Below are 15,756 nucleotides of genomic sequence, written 5' to 3' on the forward strand. Positions count from 1 at the left end.
GTTATAACTGCCTTGGACACCTGGATGTGTCATTGAGACATTTTGAAAGAAGGTTTACTCATAAACAAGTCTTTGTTGAGATCGAACGTGACATGTGAAGTTCCGACATGTAAAAAATATAGTCATCTTTGACATCAGTGTAAATCCGCTCTCATTAAAATTGTAAGGTTTGGTTCTTTGTGGTAAATATGTTAAAATGCATGAACCTCATTCCCAGGACTTTTTTCTATAGATAATTGGTATACTGAGAAAAAGTTTGCAATTTCTGCTGCAAAACAAAACATTTAGCTAATTAAGTTGACTTAGGTACCAATTATAAATGACTCATAGAAGGTAATGTACCGTCCTAAAAAAACTATATTTTTTAACAGGGCTCTTTGAACAGTTTGATACGTTTTTTCAATATTTTTTAATTTTCAAACATACTTTAAAAGCAGGACGTCTTGCGAGAAAAAAAACGCATAAACTTTGCCAGAGACCATGGTGTTTGTAAATTTTGGGAAATAAAATTTTAATAGCGATTTTTCTTTATTTCATTTTCAAGTGAAACACAATTCAAGATGATTGTTGAAAACGTAATTTAAAATTTTGGATGCATTTTTAGATTTTAATAAATTCAAATACTACTAAACACGTCAATCTTATCTTGAAATAAATTTCTACTCGTGTAAGTGGGTATGTCTCAATATTGGACCTCTAATGATACGATTAATAATAAGAAAAAACGTGGAGGCTTTCTTATATGGCCATTAATTTAAAATCTAAAGAGACTAAAGATACGAATGAAAACTGGTTACTTTTGTTGAAACTGGCAGGACAACTTTTTCTATCTTTTTAACGTGCAATGTGAAAAAAAATAGACTGGAAAAAGCTTTCGGGCGCCGCCCGTTGATTTGTTTGCTTAATTTAAATACAAATTTACAACTGATGCAATGTGTAATTTCAAAGTTGCAAGTTATTTTCTATCAACACCTACCGAGGAGAAGAAAAGTCTGGGAAATATTTGACTTGCTTGTAAAAACCACTTTTCTTAATTTTTTTCGAACAAGATACATAAAAATGTTTACACGTGCAAGAACTACAGTTGTCTCGCTTTCTTGGCAACTGTCATATCTCTGATTTGCGTCATTCTACTGAAAAGTTCTAACGTGACACTAGCCAGGAATGCTGGGATCGAGTCACCGTTGTGTAAATAATCCTTTTGCAGTTCCGTCCATTCACGTGCATATGCCGTCTCGATCATCCCAGTCTCGGAGACACCTTCTTTATTTTTGGCGCACTAAAAACAACGAGGTTTTGACAGCTAATTAGAACAAAAGCCTACACGAAAAGTACAAAACGACAACGACACAACAACAACAACAACAACAACAACAACAACAACAACAACAACAACAACAACAACAACAACAACAACAACAATAATAACAACAACACAACGACAACACTTTTGGCATTTTGGTTAGCCAAACTGAAGTTAGTTGCCATTTCTCTTCCAGAAAACTCAAAACAGTACTTTATGGCGATTAGTTTTAACACAAAAAGTAAAATCTTCTCCATACATGTGAAAAAACATCTGGGATTTTTTTTCTCTTTTTTTTGTACTCAGGCTTGTCGTATAACTTATTACATTGCGAGATAGGCGAAGTAAAAAAGAGTGAAAAATTTGTACTGCCAAATGTGTCTAAACCTATTCAAAAACAGAACAACAAAGGAACAAACAATAAAACAAACAAACAAACAACTCACTGTAAATAAAAAGAAATCATCAGGCTGCTCGGCGTATATACTTTGCACGCGATATCGCTCGTCACTAACAGCTTTGAAGCTGAACCCGAATATGTAAAAGACAGCCTCACGAAATTCTTTTGCTGTTTTCGTGAATTGCTAGAATAAAAAATTGTTAGAAGAGCTTGTTTGTTATATCGTTAAACCAAGCAAGTATCCCTTTCAATAAATCCATTGTTTTGATTATCCTGATTGTATTTTTATAGGACTTCTAGGTTTTTGTCATCCTTAACCACGATAGTACAATTTTTTGAATTAAGCACACTTGGGAAAGACAGACAGGCTAGGCAGGTTAGGTTCTCCAATATTGTTTGGATAAGTGAGACTTCTTACCTCAGTTAACCGCTTAATTTTTAGTTTTTCTGCTTCCAACTGCTTCCGAGCTTCTACAAATTAAAAATGTTAATTGTTATCACATACATAATATAACTTGTTTAATGCAGATGTTTTTGAACTGCAAAACCTGACCTTGGTTTTAAAAAAAGAGGCATAGAGCAGGTCAAGAAAAAAGGTAAAGAACTGTTAGAATTGAGTTTAAAAAATTCTTTTGATGGCAATTCTTATTTCGGAAACGATTTCAGATCAGTTCAAGTGCAAAACACATACCTTCTACCGGCTTGGAATTTTTTATTAACTTTGAAACGTTCAAAGATTCATCTGCGTCTTTTTGGTTACTCTCCTGTTCTGTTTGAAGCTTTACAACTTTCTTACGCAATTTTTCATTCTCCAATTTGACGTTTTCTAACTCGCGAAAATACGCCTCGCGTGCGAGTTGGATGGGATTTTTTTTCACTTGTAGCACTTTCGTTTTAAACGGATCATAATCGCCCTAGAATGTACAACAGCGATGATTAAAGATGAAATAGTTAGAGAAGATACAGTAAAGCGTACCGTCAAAACAGCCAGCCGTTAGTGTAACCCATCCTTGTATAATAATCTACAATAAAAACAAAAACAAAAAAAAGGTTCAATAAACAAAAAAATTAATTTAAAAATACCTGTAGTTCTTTCTTTTCCAATCTTATTTCTAATATTTCTTTTTCTTCTTTTAATTTCGCGACTTGTGCTTCCAGTTGCGTCCTGTACAAAGATGGTGGAGACAAAAGATTGACGGTTACATACAACTTAAGATAGCACATCAATATGAAAGTAAAAAATTCAACCCAACATACTTGATTGTTCGTATCTCCACATCTTCTTTTACACTCACAGAAGGAGGGGAACCTTCTGTTTTCAACCTATCGTGTTCCAATTGCAACTAAGAATTATAAGGAATTATAAAAAGCAGGAAAAAATTTGAACAGAACAGGTGTAATAGATTTCTCATTTAACTTAGCTAACTGATTTTCAGTACAGATTTTCCGCGAATTTCAATTTATTTCCTGCAATTTAGCGAATTTTAACGGCCGCAAGAGGCTCTTAATTTGCGAAAATTTATTCTCGAAAAACTCTTTTTGGCAAACAATTTACGTAAATTTTAATTTTTTAAAATGCTCTTTACACAAAAAGTAAAGCACTGTTCTGGAGAATATATTTAAAAAAATTCGCAATTTTCATCAATCACAGAAGAAGTTTTTGAAATCAACCAACAGCAAAAAATAATTCCTGCAAAAATCGAAATCTGTTTTGCGATTCGCGAAAACTAGCATATTTAAGATGAACAACGATTTTAAATGAAAAACAAATAAAAAACAAACAAACAAAAAATAAACAAGAAGCCCTGGGGGCTCTAAGAATTTCCGCTCGCTACCAAAATATTTGATGAAAACCTGCTAATTCGTTGTGTTATTGTGCTAAACATTCGAGGAGGTTTGGTGCATGAACCTCTGAAGATAAAGCACACAAGTGACATTATATCTTACAACAAACGCAAACAAAACGAAACGTGTCATAATAAACTGACATTTTAAAATAAATTGCTAACAAAAAATACAGCCTATCATTCATGGTTGAAAGTCTTGCGATTGAAACTTTTATGATCTTAAACGGCATTTAGTTGACAAAAAATCAAAATTTTGCTGTGACCATCATTTTCAGCACACTTTTTTTATTAACTGTGCCAATTTTTGTCGAAAATAAAGCAGTTTTAATTTTTGGTTAAATTTTGGCCTAAAATGACATTTAGGTGACAAAAAATCAAACTTTTGTACCATCATCATTTTCAGCATACTTTATTTATTAACTGTGCCAGATTTAGCCGAAAATGAAGTGGTTTTAATTTTTGTACCAATTTTGGCCTAAAATGACATTTAAGGTGGCAAAAAACCAAAATTTTGATGTCACCATCATATTCAGCATACTTTATTTTTTAACTGTGCCAGATTTAACCAAAAATGAAGTGGTTTTAATTTTTGGATCAATTTTGGCCTAAAATGGCATTTAGGTGACAAAAATCAAAATTTCGATGTCACCATTATGTTCAGCATACTTTTTTTGTTAACTTTGCCAGTTTTTGTTGAAAATGAAGTAGTTTTAATTTTTGGACTAATTTTGTCCTAAAATGACATTTAAGGTGGCAAAAAATCAAAATTATTATGTCACCATTATGTTCAGCATACTTTTTTTGTTAACTGTGCCAAATTTGTCGAAAACAAATACTAATTTTGTCCTGAAACGTCATTTAGATGAGTTCCCAGTAGTTAGGGACATTGGGTACGAAGTTTACATCTGTGACGGAGGAACGTGTAATCCCAGGGTCGATTTTTTCTCAAAAAATGCTCCAAAAGAAAAAAACGACGGTTTTAAAGAATTTCCTACGCCTTCGGGCGCGGAAATTCAAAAAACAAACAAACAAAATGAAGAAATAAATAAACAACAACGACAAAACAATTCTACCTGCAGAAGTGATGTTTTCTGCGTGCTACATTCTTTTCTTGATGCTAAAAGCTCAGACTGCAAAACAAAAGTGAGAAAGAAGGTTGAAAAGAGCACGTTTTATAAACAGAACCATAAATTTAACTTTCGAAATTAGCCAGAAAAAACAAAATGTGAAAAGAAACATACACCACAAGGTGTCACAGCTATCTACTGAGAGTATTAAAGCACACCAACGCCCCCTTGTTCAAACGCCCCCTTGTTCAAACGCCCCCTTGTTCAAACGCCCCCTTGTTCAAACGCCATATCTCAATGTAAGAGGAGTGTTTATATGAGACATTACAGTCCGTTTAAAAAAGTTGTAAAAGAGCTACCTCTAACTTTTCGATTTGGTTTTCGTATTCTTTTATTCTTTCTTCAGCCTGAAAAATAAAATTAAGGAGAAGTTCTACCAAATTTCAAGAATCCAAGTGTACGTTTTCTATAATGTTCCCGATAGCTCAGGTACAAATTTAGGTCAAAACTAAGTAATTGGCCAGCCTAAAAATTTGAAAAGTTAGACACCTAACGCTTATATCTAAATAAACACCTAAAGCTGAAATTTTGTAAAATTTAAATATTACACAAATAAAAACTGGAGTTGCTTATAAAACCGTCCGTGTGCAGGAGGCTTAAACAGGAGGACATATTTTTTATTATGTCATATCAAACTTAAAGAAGACGAATATAAATTATCTAGCCGATCTTACCTCTTTTACACGAATCTTACTTTGGCTGCCATCTTCGTTTTCGTAACTGGACAGTACACGTCGAAGTCCATCTCTGTCTGACGACACTAATGTAAACCGTCTTTGTAATTTTTGGCATCTGTCTTCCAACTGCTCATTTTTATCCTAAAATAAAAACGATAGCTTTTGATTGTGTCTTATCTCTTTCACGAAAGTGTAAATACATGTTTAAGGTTTGAATGGTTGTATCTCGAGACTGGATAGCGGAAAACAGGTTCATTGTGGGTACATTTGAAGTTGTTTAGGAGATCTCTTGATTCCTTTTTTCGACTGTATTAAATTTTTCATTAAAATTAAAAAAAAATTGCTCAAAAACAAAACAACAACATAAAAACAACAACAAAAATAGAACGGAGACTTTTGACAAGGTTTGTTTATTAAAACTATAAAAACAACAACAAAAACAACGAAAACAACAACAACAACATCAACAATTTACCTGTAACTGCATTGAAACTTCATGCAACTTTGAGCACTCATCATATTTGCTTGATAGTGTTGTGTCTTTTATCGAAACACTGGTTAAAAAAATAACACAAAATAAGTATGTTCACACACTGTACTGAGTGCAACATGGTGTATATATTTGAAGGTTCTTCAAACTTTGCAGAAGATTATTTTACGAGCCCTTGTGGAGCAAAACATCTAGTTCAGCATTAGCACGAAGAATATTCTTTAATAAAACGGTTTTCAAAACATACAAACACTTAAAAGCGTTGTTCGAAACTTCAAGGGAAAAAAATCAATTTTTCAAAACAAACAGTGTGATGCTCTCCAGGAAAATCGACAATTTCTCTTTTCGTATTAAAAAATACAAAATGCGGAAATTTCGTATTAACAAAAAAGAATTTCGTATTTTAAAATATTCGCATTTTTAAAAACACATACGGAAATACGAATTTTGTATTTTTTAAAAATAGAAAATACGAAATTCTATTTTTAAATATAGAATTTCGTATCTTTAAAAATGTTACTTGTATCAAGTGAGTGGTTAATTATTTATATAGAAAAATTACTTTTCCTCATTTTAAAATAATATACGGCAACTTTGGACCTTCACAGGGACATTTTTTTATTACTTTTAGAATGATATACGGCAACTTTAAAGCTTCACACGGACATTTTTTCATTACTTTAGAATGAAATACGGCAAACTTAGAGCTTCACAGGGACATTTCTCGTCATAATCCTATCAATCAGTTTCAACCTTTTTTACAAAAACGTTTCATAGTTTTTTCATAGTTAATTATATTATAATTTCAATTCGTATCAAAGATAAAACGATCTCGGAGACTATCCCTAACCAGTCATTAATTTTTTATCTACAGCGTATTTTTAGAAATACGCGTATTTTTAAAAACGCAATTCGTATTTTTAAAAATACGAAATACGGAATTGTATTGTTTTCAAAATACCAATTAAAAATAGAAAAGTTATAGAACAATTATTAAAGCGAAGTCTATATATTTAACTTTTAAGAATTTTGACGGCATGTTTACAAACAGTTTTTATGTTTTACGCTATGTTGTTTCTTTGAGCTTTTGTTAAGTGTTACCTGTTTCCCGCCAATTTCTTATCACCATTTTAACCTATTTAATGCATTTATCTTCTACTTAATTAAATGAAAACACAACACTTTGTTGGCTTCGTCAGTTCCCGCCGTTATAAGAAGTTTTTTAATATTTTGCACTCCAAATTTGAGAATTTCACTTTCACATCGGAAGTATGATTTATATTATAGGAACAACGGTACATAGGTAAGGTATATTGGTATATAAGTAATCCTGCACATTATCTTCCCCAGTGCTGCAAAAATGATGGATCGAGTGGGATATGATTGGTCTGTTAGTACTTAAGCTCCGGTTGGGCATCATTCGGTGATATCTCGTTGGTACGTATTAGTAGAAAGGTATGTCGCAAGGAGGACATACGCCTCGACCTCGTGGAATGTTGCAAGGAGGTAGTATCCTCACCTCGTCTACTACATGTGCTAGGGAAATACCTCGATGGCGCAGTCGGTAGAGCAGCGCCTGGCAAGCGAGAGGTCGTGGGTTCAACTCCCACTCGATCAGGATTACTTAAACTAATCTAATTTTTACTTTTATTTTTTTAAAACTTTAATCAACGACCCCACCAATTATATTATGAGATTTGTGGACAGAAGTAAGCTTTGAGGTTACACCAAATTTACGTTAGCATATAAAAATTATAATGTCAGGTTATGTCCAAGTGTTGGGGACTATTTTAAGAATAGCTCTTGTCTAAAATAATCCTAACTTATTCAGAAAGCTTCAACTGCTACAAAATACACTTTATACATGACTATATTAGAACATGGCACATATATAAGTAAAAGCTACCTTGCTTCCAGTTCCCCTTGTTTTTCTATCATAGACAGTTGACTCTTTTGCAGTTCGGCTATCATTCTAGTCAATTCTGTAGGTGACCTTAAGAAACAAAGCTAAATCATAACATAGTAATGAACATCCAGTTTGGATATTTAGAAATAAGGTTAAACATGTTGCAGTGTTTCAGGTCCTGCAACACAGAGACACAAGAAAACCTCCTAGGTAGAAAATAAGGTCATTTAAAAAAGACTCCAAAAATAGCACTGCTGTGAATTTACCTATAGAAAGTTAAATATGTAAAAGTGAAGATAAAACATCTTTTAGGGTGATAATTTATAAATAGGCAAAAGTTTTTTCAGATATTTTTATATTGAAGAAAACGACTCCGGTTGAGAAAATTCAAACCTTCAGACAATTTTTTCTACGCAAAGAAAAAAACAACACTTGCTTTGCCCCACATTTTTGTCATTAAGAGAATTTAAACCTTGTTTCTGGTTTTTGAAATATATATTACACCCAAACACTCACTGTGACAGTTTAACTAAAAAATGTATACCTTGGTCTGACGTCATCACCAAATACATCATAGGATTCCCACTTTTGCAACTTTGTTCTTAATTTCTACAAACGAAAAAATTACCATCGAAAAAAGTTCAGCGCCATCAAATAGTAGAGGCTTAATATCTGAATGTGCCATGTTTTATTATGAACACAGTAGAGAAAACTTATAGAGAACGTTAGCCAGTGGAAAATTTAAGGGTTCAGCGGTCCTCATAATTTCACCTATCGTACATTGCATCAATAAAACTACTCCGACAGGGGTTTAAAATAAATACATAAAGCTGCACGGGTGAGGGGGAGGGGGCATTTTAATAATAATAATAGCCATACAGAATATGGCTATTATTATAGAGATAATCTTGTTGCAAAGTAAAGGCTAATTTAACAGCACAGGCAAAAAAAATATTTTATGCCAAAATATTTTCTAACGATTATTATTATTATTATTATTATTATTATTATTATTAGCAAACTATAAAACACGAAACAACAAATAAATAAATTTCAACCAGAATAAAATTTTGTAACATAACTAGCTCAATAAGAAATACCTCATTCTCATATTCTAAGTTATTCAACTTTTCAATTTGTTGTTCAGAACGTTTCAGCTTCGAAGTAAGGTAGGTAACTTTCTCTTGAAGAATTAAAGCATTGTCTGCAGCGTCTCTAAGAATGGGGAAAAAAGAATTTATCCAATCTGCATGTTGGTCTACTATTTTGTGACTACGATTCTGGAGGTTAGAAACCGTTCACAAATTAGGTCATCAATTGTTTAGGACTTTCTGACTTCCCGCCTTTCCCTGTAATCACGCAAAATCACTTTGTAGATATTCCTTCATAATTAACTCAGTGTCTTCTTAAAAACAATGTAAGAATGAGTAGAGTATTTTCTTATAAAAAATTTTTTATAGCTATTTTGAACTCTTTGAATTATACAATAAAAAAAACACAGGCATGGGTTTAAAATACTACTGTTACCCAAACCTATTATTAAGCACCTGAATAGTATTCCATTAAACAAAATAAAATCTTGCTAAGACAAGATTTTAGTTCAGTTATTGTACTTTTTTAACGCCTCCCGATAATCAACAGCTACTTGATAATGTGATGTGTGAACTGTCCCCTTGATCAAGCTTGATGGTTACAATTCCAGTTTGTTTTTTAATTTTAAAAAATTAATGATCCACTTCAAAGGTTCTTTACTTCTTTTCTTTTTAATAATTCACGTATCTTGTTACCTGTACAATTTATTGTCTTCAAGTAGATTTTTGTTGTGTTTTTGAAGTTCCCGAAACTTTGCAAATTCTGCTTGATTTCTCTGCATAAGGAGTGAACTTTCATCTACACGTGACAATTTTTCTTCTAATACCTAAGAAAATTGGTGACCAGTAAATGGTGTGTGGAACAAATTATTGATTTACGATATACTAGTAAGGCCCATGAAAAAATATATAGCTTTAAACTTATAATTACACCACTGCAATGGCTTTACTAAGTTTAATAATAATACCTTTGATGTAAATTTTTTAAATGATTTATGGCTTTTTAGTAACTGATAAACAAACTTAGACTTTTCGAAATCATTCATTTTTAGAAAAAATTTATCTTGTTAAATTTCAGCCCGGTTCAGTATTTTCAATCACAGACAAACTTAGCCAATTGATATAAAAGATATAATTTTTGATTTTGCAATTCTAAAATTAATTGCTACACCTGTTTCTCAATAATTAGCAACTGTGTCTCACAGCACAAACAAGAACAATCCCTTTAAAAGGGTTAAATTAAAAAAAGTGAAAATTTTAACAAGGTGATCATAACACACATTGTATTATTTCAACGATTTATACCTTTACTTTGTGTTCAGCTGTTTCACATCGATGTTTTAGTTGATTATAATCTGCAATGAGTTCACTCGCTTCTGAATGACGGCTGTAAAAGATGTTCCCATTATGTTTAATCTCTTATTCATGTTAGGTTTTAATAAAACCATATTCCACAACATCTTTTTTTGTTACAAGTCTTTTTAAGGTTCAGTTTCCATTATAATCAAGATTAACATAAGTTAAAACTGAGTACGAAAAGATCTACTATGGTTTCTTTAAAAATACTGTAATGGTTCAGACCATTTAAATTGGATATAAAATAATAGAAATATGAAATCTAATTTCTTTTCCAGGTAGTCATAAATCTACATTTTTGTTTCTCACTAAGGGGCTTGTTCATACGGAAGCGGGCGACTGGCTCGGCTGGGCAGAATCTTGCAACTATCAAGTAACATATATAAAATTAAAAATGTGTTCATATGGCAATCAGGCCATTCTGCTGTGCCAAGATCTTGCTTGTCTTTAACGAGATCTCAGCTAGGCAGAATAAAACATTTTACATATGAACAGGCCAGCGAGCTGACTCATTTTATTCTTGAGCATGATCAAGATTATTTTATATATCTGTAAAAAGCATGTTTTTACCAAATATATTAAAGGGTTTAACTTTTTTGTCATTTATATAACTGAATGAGATGACTGGATGAGAACATTAAAATATAAAAATACTTTAGAAGAATATCCTTAAATTTATCGTTGTTTTGACAAAAAAAAGGCATTATTTGTGGCATTCTTATGGATTATATATTTTTAAAGAATTCCATGCAATTTTAATTTCCCTTAGAACGTGATATAAAATATATAAACAAATTTTTGTGACTTTCTTTAGCCTACCTAACCGGTACAGCTTGCCTCATGAACGTAACAAAATATCAGCCTACCTACTAACCGAGCTAGCCTGGTTAACCGGGCAACTTGCCTTATATGCACAGTCCCTGAAACTTCCAAAACTTGCGTCAGTTTTTTCAGCATTACCATAGCAACAATGCTTTGACACATTTTTTTAAAAATATAATAATTTTAGGGATTTAGCATTATAAAATAATTTTACAATAAAATTCAAATTGTTTGCTGATCTCCAGACGAAAAAAAAGTGTAGAAATTAATAAGTTTAAAATTAGCATATTAATTTTAATATATATTTAATTCAAATCCTGAAATCAATTCATTTTGTGTTTACCTGGTATACATTTCAAGTTGAGTTTCGGCTTCACCCTTGTAATTTCTCAGTTTGATTAGTTCTCTCTCTTGCCTGCAGAAAAAACAGAAAATGGAAAAAAATGAATAATGACATGTTTCAAGTTTCAAAAAACCCTGTATCAAATAGGCTTAAACAATAAGTACACGTGAGTTTATCCACTTGTTGCATATTTTACAATAATAAAAGAATGTGTAAAACACAGAAAATAAAATTTATGCGCATTATATATTTTTTAAAATCTGCAAAATTTATGTTAAGCAGGCAAAAAAAATGACTTGCGAATGGCTATTTGCAGGCTGTTAATTCGAACACTTTTGTAATTTATGTTACATTACATAGCAGCATATTGTTCTCGTAAGTTTTTATGTTTTATTTACTTCCTAATTATTTTTAATGGAAAAAGTAGTATATTTATGATAAATAAAAACTATAAAATAATATGCAATAAAAAACATAAATAAATAATAAAACGTGATGCAGAAAAAATGACAAATAAATAAATTTTAGCATTGTGATGATTTAATTAACCACTAGTGCATCGATTTTTTTGCTAAGAGTTTTTAATTAATTTTTAATGTTTATGCATATGAAGCAACTAAACTGTGCTTTGAAAAACCATTTCTTCTTTTTTATTCTTATATTTTTCTCTTATTGCACAATAAGAAAAAAATAAGAAAAATATAACAAAGATTGCACAATTATTTATTATGTACCAAAACAAATGATTGCTAGTGTGAGCTTATATATTCTTAAAAAAAGTCGGCAATTACATCGGCAAATGCGAGTGTTGTTGAGAAATATTAAGGCTGGCTATGTAAATATTCTTTACAAAATATCCACTTTTTTCTGGATTTCCATTGAGTGACTGTCTTAAGCAGGCTTGACGTGAAATTATAAACTATAAATTTCCTTACTTCAAAGTCTTCTCTCTCAACTCTGAAATGTTTTTACTGGAGGATACTTGCAACTAAGAAGTGACAAAAAGAACAATTTAGTAAGGTGTGGGCACATACAGAAAATGTTAAAACTTTACTTTGCTTACATTTCCAATTTGTGTCGTCATATTTAATCTTTCAAGTTGCCATTTTTTTTGTTCTTCTTCATAAAGTTGCTTTAATTCATTAAATTTCTTTTGAAGTTGCGACAGGTCCTCAACAGTTGTATCTTTTTCATTGACAATATGACGAAATCTGTAAAAAGGAGAAAATTGTTATATATTTAATGATCACTCACAAATTCCAGTAATGTTACTTCTGCGTTTTAGGCTTACACAAGGTTGCTTTGAAACCAGGACGGCTAATTAATGTATAAAAACCAGGACGGCTAATTAATGTATAAAAACCATTTATTGTTTATTAACAATAACTGTAGGTATAAAATGTAAGATTTATTCGCGTCAGTGATGTCTGATTTTTTGTTTGCTTTGTTAACACAGCATTTGCCTCAACACTCATTTAAAAAACCTGGGTGATAATATGAACATTTTTTCATTTAACAAAATATCATATACATTTAGGTTATATATAGATTTTGGATTAAAACTAAACACCTGTGAACAAACTGATAATGAATAATTTTTTTGTAAAACAAACCCTGACAGACTTGATTGAAAGGAATTTGAGTTGAGATCAAAAACAGTCCAAATCATAATTAAAGAGGGTTATTAATATACCCTGTCCAACCCATGGAAAACAGATATTAAGTCGAGTTTAATGATGATAAATTCGCAATTTGTAAATTCATATAATCTAAAAGTAAGTCTTTTGGCGATAAAATAAACTATGTTCTACAAAATTAAAATATCAGTAGAACAGAAGTTTGTTTTGAAGCAAAATCAACACAAGATTCTTTTATAAAATGTAATAAATACCTGTGAAAATTGTGTTTTCTTGACTTTTCTTTGTGCAATATTTTTGCGTGCTTACATGCAAAACTTAGAAGAATGAGCTGACTAGGTCAAAAGGTTTTAAACTCTTATCTGCAAAAGGATTTAGTATAAAAGCAAGGTATAAGTGCTTATCAATTAAATTATGGATGTTAATATATAAAGGGAGGGGGGGCGGCTATTCTGTAACACTTTTTTTAGAGTTCTGATATATTTAAAGTTGATTTGAAAACCGTCATACTTTCTCCTTAATGCATCACACTGTCCTTGTTCTGTCAGCATTTTATTGGTATTTAAGTTTCGTTCTTTCTCTGCTTCAATTTCTTTTCTTTTTTGATCCATTTTTAACGACTCAATCTCACTTTCCAACTTTGCGGCTTTGCTTTTGGCCAATATCATATCTGCCTTTTCACTATTAGTTAGAGTTTTGTAATCTTCATGAATACTTCGTTTTCTCTGAGAACTGGAGGATAGATTGTGAGGAGAGTCTGTAGTAAACGAATGTGATGAATTTCGGCTCCTACTCATGCTTAAGTGTTGACGAACATGTGGATATTGAGGCTGTCCAAGAAAACTTTTCAAGCCATTCATCATTTTAACAACAGCAGTGTTATCCTCGGGGCTCCTGGAAAAATCCATTGTATATATATATGTAATCTAAAAACAACAAATCATAAAAATAGCATGTTAAAATTTATTAAATAAAATGCAGTCAAAACAAAAGAGCTTCTGGAACTGGGATTGATAAAAAAATACCCCCAAAAATTAGTTCTTATGATAAAAATCTGAAATTGCCAGATTAATGAAATGTAAAATTGTATGCATGAACTTCTTAGGGATAAATTTAGATTGGATATATGGTCAAATTATTTTTTTGATGCTACACACGTTTGGTGTTTAAATAGCATTGTAATGTCACACAACATTCACTTGCTACAAATATCTGTATCCATTTTTCTTTCTTCTCATTCTTGAAAATGAATGGTCATGTTAAGCAGACAAACAAGAAGGTACCCATATCTAAATTAAACTTTTAGTTTGAATGTTGTTACAATACAAGCCTAGCAATTGATTCTCTAGTGTATATGGTATAGAAAATATACAGCCTAAAGCCTAGACTAAAAAATGTGTAATTAGTTATTATGTACAATAAACAAAGTGCAAAGTGGGAATCTAGCCTAGTTCCAGGGTTTTTTAAGGATAACGCAAACAAATTTCTTACACCAAACATCTAATTTATTAATTTACTTTGCAATTTGATTACAATTTTTGTGTTGGCATGGATTATGTGTATGCAAGAAATTGGATAAAAAAGCATATTTTTGCTTTTGACAAGTGAAAGGATGCCATGTTTTAATTTCGGCTTACTCTTGGCAACCTAATTACCAGGACTTTTAATTCCAGACTACACGCAATAGGCTAAATATGCTTATACCAAGGCGTCATAGCTTAATGAAGCTAAACACAGTTTAGTCCATGTTATTGCAGTTTCCAATACTTGATAGTTTCTAGGCAAATGCATCAATAGGTGTACATAAGGGAGGCCATTTCTTGAATAAAACTATGCCAGAGCTACAAAAATCACTCGCTAAAAAAATTAGTGCTATGGTGTGCAAAAAATTGCACTCGTAAGCAAAATTTACAAGTGCGATGTGAATATTTGCTAGTGTGATTCACATTTAACTATTTTTTGTTTACCACAACGTTATATGTTATTTAAGCTGTATAGAAATGAATTTTGTGAAACGTATTAACCACGAGTGCAAAGTTGAAACAACATTGATGTGTTGGCAGATATGCTATATGTTTTTCGCATTAAATATATTTCTAGACATTTTTTATTTCTCTTTCCCCTTTTAAAAAGATTTTTTAAGCTTTATTGAACATGTTTTTTCTTTGGTATTACATCATTCGTCCAAAAGCTGTATTAAGGTGGCGCCGTAGATTAGTGGTTATAGCTCGTCGCCACACTATGTTGGAACAATAACAGGTTATCTACAATCGAACTAGTTCATTGAGGATACATAATGTTGTAGAGCAGTCAGGGAAATCCTCTTAATTAAGCTGTACAGCTTAATTTGGATGTCAGCTTAATTAGGATGTATCATACAGCTTAATTAGGTGACATACATCTAAATTAGGAGATAGAAAAAGTTTTTCCCCGATTTCTCGAGAAATGTAAATTTTAGCAGAATCACCGCCGCAGCTCTTTCATTATCAGTTTGACCACTACATTATAAAAAAAGAATGGTATCTCCAGCACCCCGGGTTCAAAAGATATGGATAAAGAATGTTAGAAATCGCGAGCCCGGCGTCAAATAACGCGCCGGTCATGTAGTTTCATTTTAACTTGTTCGAATTCATAATGGCAGCAACCCAAGTCCGGTGTAAATTAAAACAACGGTTCATCGTAGCGATAGTCTATTTAAGCTGTACTGCATCCTAGTTAGGATGCACGTCACGTGATACAGCCTATTTAAGCGGACAT

General features: G+C 31.8%; 1 protein-coding gene across 1 annotated transcript; it reads right to left on the reverse strand.

Annotated features, from left to right (window-relative positions):
• Window positions 1–866: 866 nt before the first annotated feature.
• LOC130649365 (mitotic spindle assembly checkpoint protein MAD1-like) lies at window positions 867–13,994 on the reverse strand. The gene is made up of 19 exons (XM_057455628.1): window positions 13,510–13,994; window positions 12,426–12,573; window positions 12,298–12,350; window positions 11,363–11,434; window positions 10,147–10,228; window positions 9,538–9,668; window positions 8,851–8,965; window positions 8,295–8,359; window positions 7,751–7,837; window positions 5,830–5,908; window positions 5,352–5,495; window positions 4,977–5,024; window positions 4,624–4,680; window positions 2,961–3,046; window positions 2,787–2,868; window positions 2,395–2,617; window positions 2,122–2,174; window positions 1,750–1,887; window positions 867–1,279 (listed from the first exon to the last, which is right to left on the reverse strand). The coding sequence occupies exons 1-19, from the start codon at window positions 13,905–13,907 to the stop codon at window positions 1,079–1,081; spliced, it is 2,262 nt and encodes a 753-aa protein (XP_057311611.1). The 5' UTR covers window positions 13,908–13,994; the 3' UTR covers window positions 867–1,078.
• Between the last annotated feature and the right edge of the window lie 1,762 nt (window positions 13,995–15,756).

The sequence above is a fragment of the Hydractinia symbiolongicarpus genome, chromosome 7 (genome assembly GCF_029227915.1).
Source record: "Hydractinia symbiolongicarpus strain clone_291-10 chromosome 7, HSymV2.1, whole genome shotgun sequence".
NCBI lineage: Eukaryota > Metazoa > Cnidaria > Hydrozoa > Anthoathecata > Hydractiniidae > Hydractinia > Hydractinia symbiolongicarpus.

Coding starts and splice junctions, on each gene's coding strand:
- LOC130649365 (XM_057455628.1), bottom strand. CDS start 13,907: ATGGATTTTTCCAGGAGCCCCGAGGATAACACTGCTGTTGTTAAAATG. Junction 12,574..13,509: donor TGTGATGCATTAAGGAGAAA/GTATGACGGTTT, acceptor TCCTTTTTACAG/ATTTCGTCATATTGTCAATG. Junction 5,496..5,829: donor AAGTTTCAATGCAGTTACAG/GTAAATTGTTGA, acceptor TTTTTATTTTAG/GATAAAAATGAGCAGTTGGA.